Raw genomic sequence first — 22,142 nt, 5'->3', positions numbered from 1 at the left:
AGAGGGACCTTTGTCAACCACTCTCTTATCTGGAGGAAGGTTAGCACGCTGCAGTCTCTAGCATGGTCCAAGAAGAGAGCTCACACCAGCTACCCCCTTTTTTTTTTTTTTTTTTAAAGCTAAAGGACTAACTAGACTACACACTTCTTCATTGCATATTTGATCAATGTAGGAAGAACAAGGACAACCAACATCTATCTCCCTCTTCCCCTAATTTACCAAACATGACCCTCCTCAGGAAAAAGGGTTTTTGTGTTTTTGTTTTTTGCAAAAGGTCAAAAGAAGGGCTGAGAGATGCCAGCATAAAAAAAAAACAAAACCCAAAAACCCTGAAACAATAAAAGCCCTACTTTCATAAATTATGATCTGCTTTGAAATGCTACTGCTAATTTGTGGGAAAATACATTGTCTAGGTTCCAAAACACATTAAATGACAAACATGTTTTTATAGAGCAAAAGCCTAAGTAACAAAAGAGACAATGTGATAAAACACGTTTTATGCTCTGTAAGCCACCGGATGCAAGTGAACTGCTGACAAGAATAAAAGCAAGATTTCATGTAAACTAAGAAAGGAACGGGGGCAACGTTCATCTTTTCTTCGGAGGCAAATGCCCAGGTCCTTAACTTTTCACTAGGGGGTAGATTTTCAGAGCCCTGCGCGCCGGGAAGCCTATTTTACATAGGCCTCCCGGCGCGCGCAGAGCCCCGGGACTCGCGTACGTCCCGGGGTTTTCGGAGGGGGGCGTGTCGGGGGCGTGTCGGGGGGCGGGCCCGGTCGACGCGGCGTTTCGGGGGCGGGGCGGCCGCGTTTTGGGGGCGGGTACGGGGCGTGGCTACGGCCCGGGGGCGTGGCCGCGCCCTCCGTACCCGCCCCCAGGTCGCGGCCCGGCGCGCAGCAGGCCCGCTGGCGCGCGGGGATTTACGTCTCCCTCCGGGAGGCGTAAATCCCCCGACAAAGGTAGGGGGGGGGTGTAGACAGGGCCGGGTGGGTGGGTTAGGTAGGGGAAGGGAGGGTAAGGTGAGGGGAGGGCAAAGGAAAGTTCCCTCCGAGGCCGCTCCGATTTCGGAGCGGCCTTGGAGGGAACGGGGGGAGGCAGCGCGGCTCGGCGCGCGCAGGCTATACAAAATCGATAGCCTTGCGCGCGCCGATCCCGGATTTTAGTGGATACGCGCGGCTCCGCGCGTATCTACTAAAATCCAGCGTACTTTTGCTTGAGTCTGATGCGCAAGCAAAAGTAGGCTGTTCGCGCGCCTCTTAAAATCTACCCCTAGGCTTAGACAATGCTGAAGTCAGCTCAGTGAAAAGCAGTAGGGGCCATGCTCTTCGCTCGGAAGTCTAACAGGAGAAAGAATCAGTGGAGGAGTGGGGAGGGGGTCGCCGCTGCCCAGCATACCCACCCCCTCCCACAGCGCCATGGTACAAGGTGGCGCGGGTGTAACCAGCAGTCCTTTCTTGGTATTTTAAGATGCCCTTGAAATCCCTTCAACTGGAAAGGAAGGTTAAGTGGACGCTGAAAAAAAAAAAAAAAGTAAACAGTTTACAAGCAAATAAATTCCCGTGTTGTGAAACAGTCCCTTCAAATAAGGGCAGGATTGGAAAACAATTCGCTTTTCAAAAGCAGCATTTCTACAAGATGATGTTTTCCCCTTGAAACTGAAGGTGGGTGCTACCAACTCTGCCTAGTGTCTGTTTTGGCAAAGTGCATGGGGGAGGAGGGCTGCGGCCATGGCACAGGAGGGTAGAACCCACTTTTCAGTTTCACTGGATCCTCGCGGTCACTCTTCAGATGGACCCACGTTTGGACCTGCTCAGTTTCAAGTCTTTACTTTCAGCACACAGACGGACAGTGCAAGCACTGCCACACATACTGCAGTCCTTCAGTTTTGAGGGTAGGATTGTTCTTTTTCAGACTCAAAAGAAAAAAAAAAATTTGCAAGAAAGAAACATCAAAGCACTTACTTATTTCGTTGGAATGCACCACTCATAGGCAGAAGCACTGACTGAACTGCTGTGGAGGATATCCTAAAAAAGGCTTCATTTAATGCTCAGTAAAAGTATATTTGTTGGGGGGGGGGGGGGGGGGGGGAGGATGTGAAAATTTCATGATGCTTGGTTTCTTTGGTACTAAAATTTGCCTATGGTTTTGACTTCTAACCAATGGCAGAGCAGCTTGCAAAATGCTTAATGACATCACAATGTATACCAACCTACTTGATGCTTTGACTGAACTGGCCTGGTTCCTTATGGAAAAAGGAAAAGGTGGTGGGGTCACAGGCACTGTTCCCTCTAAGCTGTACACATGTGCAGATGGCAAAACATGGTGCACATAACAAACCCAGATATTACAGTATTATAGTGGCTCGTAGTGCACACATTTGAATTTAGCTTATAAAAAGTTACATGAAAGAACATTTCTGCAGATGTAGCCTTTCACAAAATAGAAGGAATTCCATATCTATGTTTTTGAACAATTTGTAGACCCTGGTTTCATTGACAATGTACATCTGATGTTATGCTGTTCAGGCCTTGTTGTTCTATTTGTCAACTCTATCCTGCGCGTATCTTTTCGGTGGTACTGTGAGCTGTATCTATGTTCTATTTTCTGGAAATATAAGTTTAAAAAAAATGAGAAGGAACCCTGGTCACAGGGTGCTCTATCTGTGGTAGAAATTTGAAAGAAATTGGATGAATGGTTTAAAAGGTAACTGGGGGAGGGGGGCAAACACACACATACACCTGATGATTTCACAGGGCGAGTTTTGCTATAGGAAACCAGACTGAAAATATATGCCGATCACTCTGCATTGTTTTGGTTTAAATCAGACCATGATTTCATCCATTTCTGTTAAAAATAATTAACTGATCTTTTCTTTCCTTTTAAACACCATTAATTGTTGGCAGTGTAAACGTAGGATTTTGCTCATGATTTAGTGACAAGCAGAAGTGAAACAGCATTGGGAAGCCCTTCATGTCCTTGTCCATGAGCCCCAGTGTTCAAATATACCTTCACTGTAAATCAACTAAGCAAAGCCTTTTGCAAAACATTCTTTACAGGCACTTTTGCAAATACTTAACTGTTGTTCAGTTGTCAGACTAGAAATGCATGAGGACAAAATGGCAGTTTACAACTTTAGCAATGGGGAGGGCAAAACCTATCCCCCAAAACAATGCCCACCCTCCAACAGTCCACATAACTATCTGTAGTCATTTTCCACACCCCAAAAAAGTATGCCAATATTGTTTGTCTCTTTCATAAAAATAAATAATGATAAATAAAAAACAAAAAACAACAAAAAAAAACAAACCACCCCTTTTTCTCCATTGGATTTCAGCATCAACAAGAAAGGTGAGAGCAGCACAGATCTAGCCACTCTTCTAGCCTGCGGCAAGAAAATTCTGCCCTACTGAATACCAATTCCACTCCCCTCCCCCCCCGCCCCATCCGCTGGCAGGTTTCACTCATACATATCACTGGCCCAGGAAGGTAACCAGCCACTTCCTGTATGCGGCAGCAAGCCTGGCCTGCTCGGGGTTCCTGCAGGCAGACAGGATATCGTCAGCAAACCTCTGCTCCGCTCCCACGCCCAGGTAGTCTTGTTCAGGGCCTCGCTTCAGGCGTTTGATCTCTTGAGTGTAGTGTTGCCTGCTGCCATCCACCCCGCTGTCCACGTCCATGGCCTGAGAGGGGTGGCAAAGCAGAGCGGGAGCACCGATGCAGGAGCCGTTCAGAGTTCTGTTGCCGTTGCTAGCCCCGCAGATGGGCCGTGAGGCAGCATGAAGACACTCGGTGCTTAACTGATGCAGCAGACAAAAAACCTGTCGCCTTTACAAAGTTGAAGGGGAGAGAGGGGGAGGGGGGGGGAAAGATGACATGTCACATCAGGTGTCTGGTTGAAGGTTAAACATCTACTACTTCACTTAAATAACTAAGATAGCAGGGGACTTAATGAGACATAAAAAAAACCCCTCCACAAGTCAGGGCCAATCTTTCAGTACCAATAGTCACCTTGGCACCAACCCACGCTGGACTTATAAAGCAGTGCTAGAGGAAGATGGCTGCTAGGCAGTGGATTGAGTCGTAATGTCTGAATTTTTTAGGTTCATTTCTCTCCCTCTCCCACCCCACCCCACCTCCTCCACTGGTGAATGGATCGCTGAACCAAACGGGAACTGGATCTGTGTCAGGCTGGAGCCTAAACTAGTTTGTATTTGTGATACATAAATTAGAAATACCCAAAATATTTATCGCCGTGACTCATATTTCCCAGGAATTTACAGGAAAATTGCATGTGTCCATAGAGGGAAAGAGAAAATGTAATAGGGAACACTGCAAATAACAAAAATTGTACTTCTCAGGTTGCAATTAAAGAAAAAAAAAAGCAAAAAAACAAACAAACAAAAGCATTTTTGCTAACGCTGGTCACATTTTGCTGGAGCCTTGCCGTGTATTCTTTCAGCAGGAGCACATCGCTAACAGAGCATGCTGTCCTCCACTGACAGTCGTAAACTGACTGGGGACTGTGCATATAATTTTTCTGATCACTAAGAACATATTAGCAAATGACTTCTGTTCCCTATTACAGAGTATGGTTACATCAAATTAAAAATCACTCACGTTATTATTTACATCCCCACTGTGCTAAAGGTTATCACTTTATGGTCCCTTAATGGTAAGGGGAAGAGCAGAGAGGACTGGTTAGCAAAAATCCAGTTTTAACTACATAGCTTCTTTCCCCAGTTAAACTGTTACAGTCATTGCTACCCTGCATGCAGATATAATTAGGGCAATTGCTTTTCTTTATGGTTTGAGAGAACAAGAACTACAGTGAGATCACTTTTCCATGTCTGAGATGAAGGCCATGTTCTTGTGCCAAGCCGAGGACGCTGTAAACCTCACCCACGTCTCCGCCACCTGTGACTAATAGTCACCCCCAGCTCATGAAAGCGGCACCTTCACTCCACCTCACCCTAACACAGAAGTGATCTTTTCTTTCAGTGCAATAAGTGATATAAAACCTGCTCTCTTCCCCCCCCCCCACCCCCACACACTAAAAGAAAGAGGGGATTAAATAGCACTAGGAGTGGCCACATTATCAAGTTTAATCATAGTCTCCGCTGAAAAGTTTAAAGGAAATCTGCATATCACAAATGACATGGAGTAGCATTTGTATCAATTTGTATTTGGGAGAACCATGCAGAGCGGGCAGGAGCACAAATGCTGATTTGCCTCTCCAGCTAGTGTGCAGTGCGTGTGCGGCGGGGCTGTGCTCACCTGTGACACCACAGTGTTTCATGGCCAGGGTACGATTCGATGAGATCCATGCTGAGCTCCATTTCCTCCTCTAGCAGAAGAGGGATGTTGACTCTCTGAAGCTCGTCGTGGGTCCCTTCGCTTTTAGGAAGACAGCGTGTTTGCTCATTGGTAGGTAGTGCATCTAGTGGGGTACTGCCGCCTGTAACCGCTTTGTCCATTAAACACTTTAGCAAGAACTGGCGGTAGTGGAACCCGCTGTGGTCAGAGATGTGCATGGCCACCCAGTGTTTCGTGGAAGACAGTTCGTTGAGAAGGGTCTGCAGAGGATATGCAAGCTGTGAGAAATCAACACACTACCAGTGAGAGCAAATACTGCTGCAGCTGGAAGGGAAAGGAGGAGTACAAAATAGCCTTTGGCAGCATGCTCCAATTCACATCCCAACTCCCTCTAGCCTCTTGAGAAATTGGTTTGTGAACTATAATTTACTTAAAACAATATAATGAAACACCAGACTTTGTTATTCATGACCAATTTTGTGAAGTGAACAATCTCCACCTGAAACGCAATCAATACAACATACTGAGGATCAGTCAAACAAAGGACATGGCAAAATAGAGTCAGAAATGGGTATTCATACAGTATATGTGGTTAAAGTACACTGAGAACAGGAAATGCCTTTTTTATATTAGAACATAAGAACATGCCATACTGTGTCAGAGCAAAGGGCCATCAAGCTCAGCATCCTGTTTCCAACAGTGGCCAAGCCAGGTATCAAGAACCTGGCAAGATCCAAAATAGCATACAGATCTCATGCTGCTATCACACAGTGATACATAGTGGCTATTCCCGGAGTCTACTTGTTAATACTAGTTTATGGACTTCTCATCCAGGAACCTGTCCAAACCTCTAACTGTCTTTACGACATCCGCTGGCAATGAATTCCAGAGCTTAATTGTGCACTGCACCTTGCAATGAAAAGGTTGGACAAAACGCAGAGATTTAAGCCCCTAAAACAGGCATAAGCTGATGCCGAAGCGCAGCTGTGTTGGGCATTGTAAGGATTTGGACTGTGGAATCCTTTGCTGCATTAGATAAATGGCGATAACACTTCAGTTTTAATTGCAAAAGAAAAGATCTTGAAAAAGAGTAGGTTATTTGGACGGTATAATAGACAGCACTATTGAATACCAATTCTACTCCCCCCCAATCCCCTGACATGTTTTGCTCATTTCCATCACTGGCCCAGAAAATAACCAGCCACTTCCTGTATGCAGCAGCAAACCTGGCCTGCTCGGCCACAGTGCAAGAACTGGACTTACATGGGCAATGATTTAACATAATAGCAGTGTACAATATACAAAGGCATATCATATTCTAAATGTAATTTAAACTGCATATATTAATGCACATTTCTGACAATACTTGCCATGTTCTTTGACTAATTCATAGTACATTACTTTGTGAAGTAATATTACCTCCTTAAGACAAATATATACATATGTACAATATGACCTGGGATTCAGATTTTGTTGTTTCTTTAGGACAGGACAAGGAATCTTCCCTGGTGGTTGGTTCATGTCTTAAGGCAGTGCGTTTTAAACCCCCACCCCTACAAAATCAATATTACATAGGATCTCAATCTTAGTCAAAACTGACAAGAAAAAGGACTGATTTTAGCAAAACGCTGCTTATGTTTTTCTGTCGATCAGCAGGGCTGAATTGGCCATTACTTGTGGGTGATGCCATCTGGCAGCACCGAACAGACCGCTTTCTCTTACCTACTAGAGCTTTTGCTCTACTAAGTGCAAGAATTCCCCACTGTGTACAATTCTGGTTGCTGCATCTCAAAAAAAGATATAGTTACAATGAAGGTACAGAGAAGGGCTACCAAAATGATAAAGGGGATGGAACAGCCCCCCTATGAGGAAAGACTAAAGAGGTTAGGACTTTTCAGCTTGGAGAAGAGACAGCTGAGGGGGGATATGTTAGAGGTGTTTAAAATCATGAGAGGTCTAGAACGGGTAGATGTGAATCTGTTATTTACACTTTCGGATAATAGAAAGACTAGGGGGCACTCCATGAAGTTAGCATGTGGCACATTTAAAACTAATGGGAGAAAGTTCTTTTTCACTCAACGCACAATTAAACTCTGGAATTTGTTGCCAGAGGAGGTGGTTAGTGCAGTTAGTGTAGCTGTGTTTAAAAAAGGATTGGATAAGTTCTTGGAGGAGAAGTCCATTACCTGCTATTAATTAGGTTGACTTGGAAAATAGCCACTGGTATTACTAGCAACAGTAACATGGGATAGACTTAGTTTTTGGGTACTTGCCAGGTTCTTATGGCCTGGATTGGCCACTGTTGGACACAGGATGCTGGGCTTGATGGACCCTTGGTCTGACCCAGTATGGCATGTTCTTATGTTCTTAGATACGCCACCATAGTGGTTCTAGTTCAAGAACTTTGCTTGTGGAGGAATTAAGCCAGTCAGTGCTTTCCTTCTGTCAGAGTGGGTAAACACTCAGATCATTCAACGGACAGAAAAGTTCGAGTCACTTTGGGTCACATGGCAACAGCAATTCATGTAGTTTCACTAAGTCACCTTCACATAAGGCTGCTGCAATGGGGTCTTCCCTTCCAATGGGAACAGCTCATAAGAACGTAAGATATGACATACTGGGTAAAACCAAGGGTCCATGAAGCCCAGTATCCTTTCTAAAAGTGGCCAATCCAAGTCACAAGCACCTGGCAAGTACCAAACATTAAATAGATCCTATGCTACTAATGCCAGCAAGAAGCAGTGGCTATTCTTTATAGATTAATAGCAGTTTCTATACCTCTCCTCCAGGAACTTATCCAAAGCTTTTTTAAACCCAGCTACACTAGCTCACTTAACCCTTGTTATCCAGAGTGAATTTCACAACATATGAAACAGGATTTATGCTGGTGGCTAGATCTACATCATTCAAGAAGGATTTCTACTCCATCTACTTCCACACAAAATCACATTGGTGACGGATGCCTCCACATAAGATTGGGGAGCCCATACAGGACATTTGCAAACTCAAGGAACTTGGTTATTCATGGAAAAACAGTTTAAAATGAACCTCCTAGGACGGAGGGCAATCAAGTGTGCTCTGACTACATTCACTTGCTTCTTTTTCGGGGGAAGAACATTCTTATTCAAACCGACAACCAAGTAGCCATGTTCTATGTGAACAAAACAAGAAGGCACAGGATCATGGAATCTTTGCCACAAAGCGATAAAGATATGGGAATGGGCATGCAAACATCAAGCTGTTTTGCAAGATTTCTACCTTCCAGGGATCTCCAAAACGGTAGCAGATCACCTTAGCAGAGTTTTTTCGACCACATGAATTGCATCTACATTAGTCAACAACCAACACGAAACTCAATCTATGGTGTCTCCCAACAATTCGACCTGTTTGAATCAGAGCAAACAGAAAACCTTTTAAGTTTTGCTCCATTCTTCCAAGCAAGCTCACATTAACTCAGGATGCTTTTCTGCTTGATTGGAATGCAGATCTCATATATGCTTTTCCACCGATTCCACAGATAACCAGAAAGGTACAAACTGCTCAAAGACTGGACCTGTTTGATCCTCATAGCTCCAGCATGGCCCATCAAGTTTGGTTAGAGCATCTAGTTCAGCTGTCCAGAAGTCCTATGATTCCTCTCCAGTCAGATCTATTTGTGTTACCTCAAAAAGAGGGGAATCTGTTTAATCTGAACCTTCCCTCACTCAACTTGATGGCTTGGATGCAGAGTACTCAACTCGGTACCCAAAGAAGTTGAGGACATTCTAGTGTCTGCCAGAAAACCATCAACTAGAAGAGCTACAGATTTAAATGAAGAAGGTTCTCCACATGATGTAAACACAATATCTTGGATCCATTTGCATGGAACTATTTACTCATTCTTTCTGATTCAGGATTCAACACCTCATCAGTGTGAGTTCATCTCATGTGCCATAGCAGCTTTCTAAGCTGAAATTGAGAGCAAGACTAATTCAACTTATCAATTAAGTTTACAGGTTCATGAAAGGATTATGGTATTCTGAACCTCCAGTCTTAAAACCCCTAGGATCTAAATGTAGTTCTAGCACAACTGATGAAGCCGCCATATGAATCACTGGAGTTGGCTTCTCTCAAGTTCCTAACTTGGAAAGTAATATTCCTGGTAGCAGTAACGTCAGCCCGAAGAGTTATAGAGCTTCAGGTTTTAGTTTGTTATCCATCTTATCCACAATTCTACAATGGAGTGGTACTCTACTACCAAAAATATCTGCTTTTCATATTAATCAAGCCATTGTGTTGCCTATGTTCTGAGACCACATGTACAAGAAAGCCCTTCATACTGTAAAAGGGCATTGGCTTACTACAAGAGAACAATGCAGCTTCATCATCAGACTTCTCAGTCATTCATCTCTTACCACCTGAAGAGACTAGGCCTGACAATGGCCAAACATATATTATCCAACTAGCTAGAAGATTGCATTGTGCACTGCTATACACTAGCAGGCCTACAAAACACAGACATCACCAAGGTTCATCAGGTTGGAGCCATGGTTGTATTAATTGCTTGGCTGCGAGATATGCCTCTCAAAGACATTGGCAAAGCTGCAGCTTGGTTATCAGTACACATCTTTGTGTTCCATTACTGTCTGGACAATCCTTCAGAGTGACAGTAAATTCAGACAAGCAGTTTTGCTAAGACTGTTCACCCAGTAGTCCACTTTACATGGGGGAGGGGGGGGGAGGGTGGTCCAGATTGCTTACTCAGTAAACTCTCCGCTCTCGCCCTCAGCCTGGGACTCCCCTCATGTAATGGCTAATTCAGCCCTGCTTACTGACGGAAAAAGCAAGTTTGCTTGCCATAAACTGTGCTTTCCATAGATAGCAGGATGAATTAGTCATAGCACATACCTGTCCGCCTCCCTGAAGAGTCAACTATCAGCTAAAAGTAGCTCTAACAATAACTGAGGGGTTCAAGAGGCAACACCTGAGCGAGAATTCCCACATGTTCAGTACAGCAAAAGCTCTAGAAACATAGAAATGACGGCAGAAGAAGACCAAACGGCCCATCCAGTCTGCCCAGCAAGTCACGCAGTTCATCCATTTATTTTATTTTTTTTTCCCACCCTTTTTCTCCCCCTCCCCCGTCACTATTGGCTTCCAGCACCCTCTGGCCCCAACTCCCTTCCACCCCTCCACCATGCAGAGAGCAGCGCCGTATCCGCATCCCAGTGAACATCCAGCTCAATCAGGGGTAGCAACCGCCGCAACAAGCAGGCCACACCCCTGCCCCATACTCTTACCCACCCCTGCTTTGTTTGTTTGTTTCTTGTTTTTGTTTGGTTTTTTTTGGAGATGGCAGCCCTCCGTGAAGGTGGAACACCAACCACTGGCCACTGGCATCCCGCTCCGTAAATGCCTCTGTGGCTACTGCCGCTCCGTGCAGTGTTTTGCTGCCTGAAGGTGGAACCCCCAACTACTGGCCACTGGCATCCCGCTCCGTGAATGCCTCTGTGGCTACTGCCGCTCCGTGCAGTGTTTTGCTGCCTGAAGGTGGAACCCCCAACTACTGGCCACTGGCATCCCGCTCCGTGAATGCCTCTGTGGCTACTGCCGCTCCGTGCAGTGTTTTGCTGCCTGAAGGTGGAACCCCCAACTACTGGCCACTGGCATCCCGCTCCGTGAATGCCTCTGTGGCTACTGCCGCTCCGTGCAGTGTTTTGCTGCCTCCTCTTTATTTACGCCCACTAGACTTGATGGATCCACAGTGTTTATATCCCACGCCCCTTTGAAGTCCTTCACAGTTTTAGACTTCACCACTTCCTCCAGAAGGGCATTCCAGGCATCCACCACCCTTTCCGTGAAGAAATACTTCCTGACATTGGTTCTTAGTCTTCCTCCCTGGAGCCTCTGCTCGTGACCTCTGGTTCTGCTGATTTTTTTCCCGACGGAAAAGGTCTGTCGTTGTCTTTGGATCATTAAAGTTTTTTAAGTATCTGAAAGTCTGAATCATATCACCCCTGCTCCTCCTTTCCTCCAGGGTGTACATATTTAGATTCTTCAATCTCTCCTCGTATGTCATCCGTTGAAGATCCTCCACCTTCCTGGTCGCCCTTCTCTGTACCGCTTCCATCTTGTCTTTGTCTCTTTGTAGATACGGTCTCCAGAACTGAACACAGTACTCCAGGTGAGGCCTCAGCAAGGACCTGTACAAGGGAATAATCACTTCCCTTTTCTTACTCGATATTCCTCTCTCTATGCAGCCCAGCATTCTTCTGGCTTTTGCTATCGCCTTGTCGCATTGTTTCGCAGACTTCATATCATTAGACACTATCACTCCAAGGTCCCTCTCCTGCTCCGTGCACATCAGCCTTCCCCCCCCCCCCCATCGAATACAATAGCTAAGATGTCCATTCAATGCTGCTGGATGACATCACTCACATGTAATGACTAATTCATCCTATCTACAGAAAACACCATTTATGGCAAGCAAACTTGCAAGGTCATTCATTAAAATGTTTTATGGCATTAATGCACACGATAACGCGCTAACACATGTGATAATTGTATTATTGTTCGGCACGAATGCAAATTTTTAGAAGGGGTGGGATTAAGGAGGGGTTTTGGCAGGATTTATTTATTTATTTATTTAAATGGTTTTATATACCGACAACCGTTTACACATCGTGTCGGTTTATATGTAACTTATAACCAATGTATATATAGGCATTGCCTTTACAAAGAACAGTAAACAGTAAAAAGCAGTAACAGAGCAACAACTAGATAAATTAGAAATGGGGGATTCAACTGGGAGAGACATAGGAGGGGGCAGGGAAGGGGAACACAATGACACACAGGGGAAAGGTTATGCATAGGGTTTAGCGAAAATATTTGTTAAATACAGGTTATATACATGGTTATATAACCCTGTATACAACACCCATGGAAATGAGGTTATATACATGGTTATATAAAATTCTTTATATACAAAGTAAAGCGAGGAGAGGAAGGCTAGAAGGGGCAAGTGTTAGAAATGGATCCTGAAGGGGGAGGGTTTGTAATTGATGATGAAAGGGGGTAAGCTTGGAGGAAGAGCCAGGTTTTAAGTTTCTTTTTGAATTTAGGTGTGGAGGTTTCGGTGCGTAGGTCGAGATTAATGAAAACGAGGCGTGCTATCGCATGGTTTTTAAGCCAGAAATAACTATACCTTTTTTTCCTGGCATTAAGCTGTGCAATATGCCCAAAACGGCCATAACACAATTTGTGATAAATTTTGCAAATTGCATTTCAGTCATTTCTGGGCTTGGGGGGTGGGAGGGAGGAGAGGAATGGAGTGGAGTAGAAAGCCTCTGGGGAGGCCTTCATAGTATTTAGCTATTTATTTGACTATAGGAGAGGCCAGTTAATAGCCTGAAGTGAAGTGTTGGTGGTGCTAAATGACGTCAAATCTTTACAGAGGTGTACTGTGCAGTTCGTATGTCTCAGTCTGCATGTAAAACTGGCCCCTAAACCACCACCACCACCAATTCACCTTGAGCTATTACATGCCCCTCCTATAGAGATATAAATAGTTGACTATTATGAGGGCCTTATAAATAGGCTCTCGCTCTCTCTCTCGGAACTTCGAGAGCTGCGAAACAGAAGTATTGCGGGTTGTGAAAAATTTACCGCACCATGCGATACTACCAATGCGAAGCTCTGTTACCACGCAGTGTGGTAATTCTAAAAATTACCCTAAACACGCCCCTTTCTTTTATCACAGGCGTTATATGCATGCAATATTATAGCATTTTGATGAATCCAGGGTTTGCTGAGCTACAAATGTAAGGGACTTTAGAATAGTGCTTTCTTTCTCTCGAAGTTTTAAAATTATCAGACACCAAACTACCTTGCTGACAGGGCCCAAAACACTGTCTTCACATAAATCTATTTTTCTTCCATTTTCTTCCTTTTCCTAGTCCAGGAGTAGGCAAAACATCTTACAGGGCTTTGCAGGACAACTAAAACATGTAAATTAATCAAGTTCTTAGACCGGGCTCAGCAACTCCCATTTGGCAAGCAAAGCCCCCCAGGTCAGCACACTGCTGTTTCCTGAAGGACAGTACTGCAAGCAGTTTCAAAACTCCTGGGTCAGCCGTACTTACCACACAGTGCAGGAGATTTAGCACAGATGGCCCAGGAGTTCTGAAACCGCTTACTGTGTCAGCTTTCTGGAGGAAGTGGGTTTGAGGTGGAGGAGGGCAAGGCTGGTCATCATTCCTTTGCAGAGGACCTGGATTTGTTTCTTAAGTTAGGTCCTTCTGTTCTCCAGGTTATTTGGGAGTGAAGCCGAGGCAGTGCTCACAGCCCCTCTTCCCCTACAACAGGGCCCATGGAGCCCTGGTGCATAACTCCCTGCTGAGGAGTGTTGCTGTAATGACTGGTCTAAGTTGGGAGGGGATATAAAAGAAGGGGCAATGCCCGGCTACCTGTGAATGAAGATTTATGGTCTCCCGCTATAAGCCCTAGTTCTGACTGAGCTGGAAGCCCAAAGGCGCAGAAGGAAAACTGCCAAGTGAAAAAAACAATTAATTCTTTCTTCAGTCCATTCTTCCGTTGCTCATGCTGTATTCATGGTTGGCAGGTGTCCATGTGATGCCTGCACAGGCTCTTATGAGAGCCAGCGCAACAGCCAGATATACTTACATTCAAAACGATAGGAGGAGCTTTCCAAAACCAATATCAAGTCATGAAAGAAAGAAGCACAGAATGTGATTGCTGTAATCTGCCCAGAACATTGTTGGATTAGGGCAGAATATAAGAATTTTAAAATAAATAAATGGAGTGGGGGGGGGGGGGGGATGCCAAATTGTTTGTAGGTGTGGTGACGATCAGAATATAACATAATGACGACGGCAGAAAAGAATCAAATGGCCCATCCAGTCTGCCCAGCAAGCTTCTTATGGTATCTGCTGCTGCGTGCAGAATACCCCCATATCTTGATCTTGTGGATCATGACCGAAAACCCAAAATGGGTTGGGCAGTGAGCAATAAACTAATGTTGGCAGCCAACATGGAGACGTTCACGTTCCAACAACAGCATCATCGAGCACGGCTCCCAAGTTTTCTTTGCTTTTGATAGTGGATAGGAGAAATTATGTAAGAACAGGACCCACTTAGCACTTCTCCAAAGAAATGACAAATACCGGAATGAGACATGGGGACTTATAAAATTCCTAGTTTGCTAGTTTGCAAAAACACCTCAGTCACGGAAATAGTCAGTCAATCTCTGGAAATACTCCATCTGCTGCAAAGAAAAAACAACAAGCTTTTTGGACTATTACCAAGTTATATTTGGCTCTGTCCCAAGGAAATTTATTCCTGTCCATAGCTTTTTGCACTAGAGGCCTTTGTTGTAGCTGCCAAATTTATCTTTTTTATTTTTTTGCTAAAACTGCTGCTTTAAGCATTCAGTGATGAAAATGCTACATGTTTGCCGAGCCTTCAAATTAAAGAGCAAAATGAAAGAAAATTAAATTTTCCCAGGTAGCTGCTGAGTTATGAAAACAATAGATCAAAGTGTCAGAGGAGTCCAAGCTTCCGGCTCGAGCCCTGTAACACCCATGTGCAGTATGCAACAATGTTCTGCTCTGGCGCAGGTGCACATGTAACACATGCTCTGCACTCACCTCTCACAGGCCTTGACCAGTCCATTAGGGCTCAGTAACAGATACGTGGGTGCAAGCTGCATCAACGGCAACATAAAGCAGCGCCTTTCACTGCACACCGAGGAGAAACTGGCAGCGCTTGCCGCCCTCCACTACCATTCACCTGTCCCTCCTGAGCACAGAAACGAGGACAGACGGCAGCGCTGGAGAGCACACGGAGGCGAAGAACCCAAGAATGCCCAACGTGTTCTGGAAGAGGCGAGAAGCCACTTGGACTTCATGCCATCCCAATTAGCCCTGCCATTAGGGGTGTGGGTGGAAGAAAAGCAGGCAGAGAACAAGCAACTTGATTTTTTTTCAGTTCAGCAAGCAGGTCTGGTTGTCAGAATAACCAGTTTACCAACCAAATATATATGCAAGCAACTAAATTACAGCAATTAACATTCCCTATGGATATCCTGCAAAAAGAATACACATGTAACTCTCGCTATGAAAAGAGCTAATCCTCCCATGGCTATCTATGTTAAGGCTCCTGGCAGCGGAAGGCAAACTTTTAAACATAGTAAAGCACTGTATTTTTTGCAGTTGTAGATTTAACGAGGCTGGAGAAACTGTACAGCAACTAGACTTCAACAGAGTGCTGAGGAAAGATGGGAGAGGAAGTGGGTGTGATGGGGACAGGCTTACGGGGTGAAGAAAGTAATGGTAGAAGTCTCTAAAATGTTTGGAGGTTGATGGTACTAATTTAACTGCAAATATTTTGTCTGTTAAGAGTGTCTATATATCTGCATATACATACAGTCACATCTGCTAATTTTGTTTTACAGATTTATGCTCCAGTGTTTGAACACAGATATCTCACCTTTACATCCAGCTTTCCCAGGTGCTGTAGTACCCAGATGCGGTGGGACCAGGCGTTGTAGTTGCTCGGGTACCTGCCTGCGGCATCACTGCACACCTGAAGCTCCTCCTGGACAACTCCTGACAGCCCCTCACCAGGCACGGTTACCGCGCGGCCTTTGCTTCGGCAAGTAGGTAGGGCATGTTCCCGCATGAGCTGCTGCAGCACCCATCGCCTGTCTCGTGGTGCATGGTGACAGCGTGAGAAACACAGAAACAAGTTTTGTTACTTGCACCGGTTCTGAAACAGTGTCACACTGTAAAACAAGCAAGCTATGCAATGCTGAAAGAAAAGGAGTCATTCACCTTTCAAAACTAAACATGTCCCATTCTGCCTTGATACTGTGCTCCTGTAGGCAGGCCAGTGATTTTTAATGCTGTCCAACAGCTACAGCAGGAAACAGATTGAAAGAATAGTTTCTGCAACAGATTATCACTGCAATGCAATCAGAGGAACCTTGCAAAAGTATCCAGAGTCTGCTGGAAATTCATTTAAATCAACCAGACCCAAAGTTAAGTAATGTGCTCATTTAAGCGTGAACAGCAAATAATTTTTCTAATAAATATTTTTCTTCTCTCTAGGAAAAAAAAAAAAACGCTTTAGTTCTCAGGCTCATTAAGGAGGAAACTGGATTAAGCACACAGCAAGACTCGCGCATTATGTAACACACTTACTCCTTCTGCCAGAAGGCAGAGAAGTGAGAAACCTACATGACACCTTGCAGCCCACCACATGATGCACAACCCCCGCCCCCGGCAACCTTCTCCACTCCTCTTACCTACTCAGAACTCAGCCTCTATAAAGAGCTCTTCAATAGCCACTTACATAACACTGTCCAAATAAAAACAACAAAATACGCCGATTTTAATTTAAGCCTTAGGCCTATAGTATGAAAACCACATTTGATACACTTGCTCCTGAGCAACCACCGAATGTTACACCAAAATGCTGTGTCCCTGAAGAAGCTTGCATGACAGACCTAGGCTGCTGGGGGATGGGCAGAAGGTTAGTCATACTTTTAGCAGAGCCTGCACCCTGCTGTAACCCTCAGCAGTATAAAAAGTGCTAAAAACACAGCCAGTCTAAACTGTTTCATCAAGGAAATCACAAAGAATGGGAACCATGACGGCTGATAGCTGGTGCCAGCATGCTGAGGAGCTCCACTTAAAAGCAGGCCTGATCACGGAAACTCGACCTACCACAATGGTTAAGAGGAAGGTAAAAAACCACCCTTCCCAGATGCTTCATCATCAACAGTTAGTCCCACTGACTCGTTTGATGGCCAGCATAGCTGGGAACCCTGGGTGCTTTGACAGGAGAGCTGTATTTAGAAGGGATAGAGACCAGTTTCATTATAGCCCTAAAGATTCCCTGAGCACCAGTGGAAGAATTTCCTCCTCTGCTAATTACAGCCATGGTCAGCAAGGATGCAGATGGGGTGCCAGTGAGAGATGAAAAATGCTGCGATAGTGGCAGGAATGCAGACCGTGCAAGGTTCAGGAGCAGGGAGCTGCTCAGCCTGAGGGAAGGATATGCAGCACCTCTGGAACGGTTTTTCGACCCCAGATAAACAGCAGATATGGAACATAAGGGAAACATGGATAAGGGAGAATTAGTTACTTCAGGTACTCAGTCCGAAGAGCTGGTCGCAATTAACAGTCCAAGCGCTTTGCCAGCATCAGCTCGTTAAATTTGATCTTGCTCCTCTATTCAAGCCTCTGCAAAATGTGTCGTTGGAGGAAGTCTGTGCAATGTTTTCATACAGAGGCACCAAGATTCATATTCAGACAAGTCTGGATACCACAATTAATCGGATAAACTTATCTGGCTAACTTTGGAGGTATAATCAATAGAGAGATGCACTACTGAATATAGCCAGCTATCTTTAGGACACCTCTTTGGCCCAACCAGACTTAGTTATCCAATATTCAGTTAGGCACAGATAGCCAGCTAACAACTCCTCCCAGTTATGCCCCCGAAATGCCTCTAACTTAGCTGGCTAAAATTTAGCAAGATATCTTATTAGCCAACTAGAATTTAGCTGCATAAGTCCCCAATTATTAGCTTAACTTCTGAGGTAGCTGGTTAAACGCTTCTGAATGTGGACCTCACCATTTATGGATGTGTAACAACCGTGTGCATATACTACAGAGCTCTGTAAAAATGAATTCTCAAGATAAAATTTGACTTAAGCATGATAAATGTTTGCATAGGTGTGAGTGCAATCTCTACTGTGCAAGTAACTAATGTTGTTCTTACTGAGGACAACCTTGCACTTAGGATTAAAACTGAGACTGGAAAAATCACACAAGAAGGAACTTGCAGTTTACTAATTTGTCAAGTCAGTTCTGTGTTCCCACTTAGGTTGAGAATTAAAAAAAAAAAAAAGTGTTGAAGTAAATAGCTGCAGCTTTTCCACCAGTTTCCAAAGTCTATCATCTCCCTCCCTTCAAGAGGAGTGTGATTCTGGCTGAAGGATCTGTGGATAAACCTAGACTATCCAGAGTCAAAGAATTAACAGTGATACTGGAAACTCCGCATGAATAACAGAACGTAAGGATTATTCTTATTTTGGAGCCTGATAGGGACTGGGTCTTGTGGTCCTTTTTCTGTAATAGGGATTCTTTGTTTTACGATCAAAAGGTTAGGGTTTGACTTGAGTAAGTCAACCCAGGACAAAGGCAAAAACCTTTTGTCCTCTAAAAAGCATTTGACCTTGATGGGTGTGAGATACAAGAAACAGAGTTCAACTACCAGGGAACTGCCTGGAATGTGTGACCCGGACTGGCCACTGTTTGAGACAGGATGCTGGGTTCAATGGAACTTGGTCTAACCCAGCATGGCACTTGTGATCATTTTTTTCTTTTTGACCTTGTGCATTTGCAGAAATTGGTTGAGGGAAGAGCAGTTGGTGATTCTGTTACAAATGAGCTTGCTAGAAATATATTACTGGGGAATGTACTACTTTATACTAGTGTGAATTCCAGGTGGTAACCAATGTTTAAAATTTGTGATGTTTCTTGGTGTATAATTATTTGGACTTGAATACTAGAAGCATTGAGAGGTTCTTTTTTTCTTCTCTTTCCTTTAGTTATTACAGTAATTTTACTGTGCTTTAACCCTTTTGGTATATTTTCCTGTCAACATTTAATTTTCTTGATGTAAGCTTTCAGAACAAGCTCATTTAAACAGAAGCGAGAGTAATGGGATGGGAACCAGGAGTCAAGGGTTCAAATCTTGTTTTTGGCGCAGACAGGCAATCATTGTGACCTTGGATGCATCGGTTTATATCCCATTGCCTCAGGTACCTACTTAAAATGTAAGTTCCCTGAGACAGAAAATCACTGTTCTTTCATGTAATCTGTTGTATAAATGCTCCTAACTATAGAAGCTCTTTATAAATGCAAAAATAGTAACAAATACATTTGGCTGACTGCTGTTTCAGTAAATTGCAGGACTTAATACTCATTATAGCAGAACTACTAAGAGCCTTCAAGATATTAATCTGCCTATTTCTAGATTATGTCCTCTCTGATCTCGAGCTTAGGCCACACTTTTTTCTGTCCCAAAATGAAAGCAAGTCTGCTTACCGTAAACAATGTTTTCCATAGTTAGCAGGATGGATTAGCTATGCTTTCTTGGGTGACGTCTGACAGTGAACAGTTCGGAATCTTCTTCAAGTAGCAGAGCTGTGATGCTCTACTTATGTGTGCCAGTTCCCGCGCGATTCTCCTGCTCTGGTCTTCTCAGTTGATATCAAAGACTGTATATTTCTTAGAGACTGCCACTGAGGCAGGCAGGTATGCATGGCTAATCCATCCTATCTATGGAAAACATAGTTTATAGTAAGCAAACTCACTTTTTTCCATTGATAAGCAGGGCTGCATTAGCCATGCTTTCTTGGGGGGAGTCCCAAACTAAGGGTTGCTATATTTCATGCCGGGTAGCATGATGTCCCTTGCTTGTTAATTTTTTTTTTTGCAACCCATCCACCTCTGTGGTAGTCTCTACTGAACTCAGCACCACTCTGCCTACTGCACTGTCAGAGTCTGATAGTTTGTCCAAGCAACAGTGAGCCGTGAAGGTGATGGCTTTACAAATATCAGCGATGGGCACATTCTTCAAATGTGCCAAGAAAAATGCTGTGGATTGTACCAGATGAGCTTTAACCATCCTGTAGAAAGGTAGGGGGTTTTTGCTATAACAGTATCGAATGCAATCTGTTATCCAATTTGATAGAGTCCTCTTGGCTACTGCTACTCCTTGCTTATTAGGGTCGTAGGAGACAAACAATTGTTGAGCTCGTCTGTAGCTCTGTGTCCTTTCCTTCTGGTACACCAAAGCTCGCTTACAATCTAAGGTGTGTAACATTTTTTCCCTCTCATTTTGATGTGTTTCAGGAAAGAAGATTGGTAGGGAGATTGACTCCTTAAGGTGAAAAGTGGTTAACACTTTGGTAAGAATTGTGGTTGTGGTCAGAGTACCACTTTGTCATGGAAAAATTGAGGGTAAGGTGAAGTGAGCACCAGAGCTTGCAGCTCACTAATTCTCCTAGCAGAAGTAACTTCTACCAAGAATAGAATTTTTCATGTGAGATACTTTAATAGTTCACATGGGTTTGAATGGTTCTTTCATAAGAGCAGTTAATACTATGTTGAAGTTCCAAGGAATTGCAGGCTTTTGCACTGGAGGACACAGATGAAGCAAGACCTTCATGAAGCAAGACACCAACAGGGGTGTTGCTATGGAAAGATTACCAATCTTGGGGCAATATGCAGCAATGGCACTGAAGTGAACTGATGGTCTGCAGACTTGTCTGAGATAGATAGTATAAGTAGTCCAGTAAGAGCTCTGGTGAGCAATCGAGAGGGTTTATTGAATGTGTTCTGCACCAGTTTGTGTAACATTTCCACTTGAAGGCATAGTTGCGACACATGGAGGACTTTTGAGAAGAGGACAACTTGTAGTGCCCTGGGAGCAGTAATGGTTTTAAAACCTCATGCTCAATCTCCATGCCATTAGATGGAGTGACTGGAGGAGCACTCCCTTCTTCCTAAGTCAGTATATTTGGGTGACTTTCCAACCGTCTTAAGTTGTCAAATTGAGAGTTGTACGAGATAAGCATACCATGGTTATCTTGGCAAAGCTGGTGCTATGAGAATATCATCTGCTTTGTCTTGCATGCATTTTTGTACACTCTGCACGATGAGCAGAACTGGTGGAAAGGCCTACAGTAGCCATATGGACCACGACAGGAGACACTTGTCTTGCAATTCCCTTCTTGGACTCGGTAGAAGTGAGCAGAATCTTTGTAGTTTTGCGTTTGTTCTGTTGCAAACAGGTCTATGGCTGGGTGACCCCATTGGGCAAAGATGTCGTCTGCTACCTCTTGGTCTAGGTCCCATTAGTGAGGGTGAAATATTATGCTGAGTTTGTCCATCTGGATATTTGCTATACCTGGTAAGTAGGTCACTTGAAGAGTGATTGAATGTTTAGTCGCCCAATCCCATATTAGGGTTACTTCCTTGCAGAGGATTAAGGAATCTGATCCTTCTTGCTTGTTTATGTAAAACATGGCGACTTGATTTACTGTATGGATCATTATTGCTTTCCCTATCAGAAAGCGCGCAAACACTAGTAGTGCATTGCAAATTGCCCAGAGCTCCAATAGGCTGATCAAGTAATTGGTTTCTCAGGCTGACCATTGTCCTTGAGATTGATTATACAGCATGCATTGGAGGTAAGAATCAGTTGGTGAGGGAGTGGTCTCAGGGGCACACTCCCTTTAATACTTCTGTATCAGCTATCAGCGGACGTCCTGCTTCATGGAGCTCGTGTTACTGTGGCCGACACTGGTTGACTTCGTTGTGACCACTGTGTCTTTAGACCCCACTGCAGTCTTCTAATTTCCAGTCTGGTTAGCAGCACTACATGGATGGCTGCTGATATATGGCTTAGCAGGACCAGAATATTGCATACCTTTGTTTTGGTCCGGTGTCTTAGTTGCAGAGCCAGAAGTCGCAATCGTTGTCTGTCTTTGGGCAGAAAAGTTCTCATGCAGGTGGAGTCTATTATTGCCCCAATGAACTGTACTGAATGAGTCAGTTGGAGGATCAAATTCTCATAACTGATTAAGAAGCCTAGAGCTTCTAGGCAGCTATTGTTTGTATATCCTCCCGAAACAATTGCATTGTCAGAAACACTATTAACCAGTCGTCGAGATATGGAAAGATACATAGTCCTTTGCGATGAAGGTAGGCCACAGCCACTGCCAGACACTTGATAAAGATTCTCGGAGCAGATGAG

General features: G+C 44.2%; 1 protein-coding gene across 4 annotated transcripts in view; it reads right to left on the bottom strand.

Moving 5' to 3' along the window:
* Nucleotides 1–1,269: 1,269 nt before the first annotated feature.
* PTAR1 (protein prenyltransferase alpha subunit repeat containing 1) overlaps nt 1,270–22,142 on the bottom strand; it is a 62,287-nt gene continuing 41,414 nt past the window's right edge. For 2 of the 4 annotated variants that reach the window (XM_029612775.1, XM_029612757.1), the window contains exons 5-7: nt 15,798–16,011; nt 5,274–5,590; nt 1,270–3,824 (exon numbers count right to left, since the gene is read on the bottom strand). In XM_029612775.1, the coding sequence (XP_029468635.1) occupies nt 3,470–3,824; nt 5,274–5,590; nt 15,798–16,011 (886 nt within the window). In that variant the 3' untranslated portion in view covers nt 1,270–3,469. The remainder of the gene's footprint in view (nt 3,825–5,273; nt 5,591–15,797; nt 16,012–22,142) is intronic. The other 2 variants (XM_029612785.1, XM_029612766.1) reach the window with 1 other exon arrangement.

The sequence above is a fragment of the Rhinatrema bivittatum genome, chromosome 1 (assembly GCF_901001135.1).
Source record: "Rhinatrema bivittatum chromosome 1, aRhiBiv1.1, whole genome shotgun sequence".
NCBI lineage: Eukaryota > Metazoa > Chordata > Amphibia > Gymnophiona > Rhinatrematidae > Rhinatrema > Rhinatrema bivittatum.
Note: the sequence above shows the minus strand (reverse complement) of the source record. Positions and strands in the feature narration are given on the sequence as shown.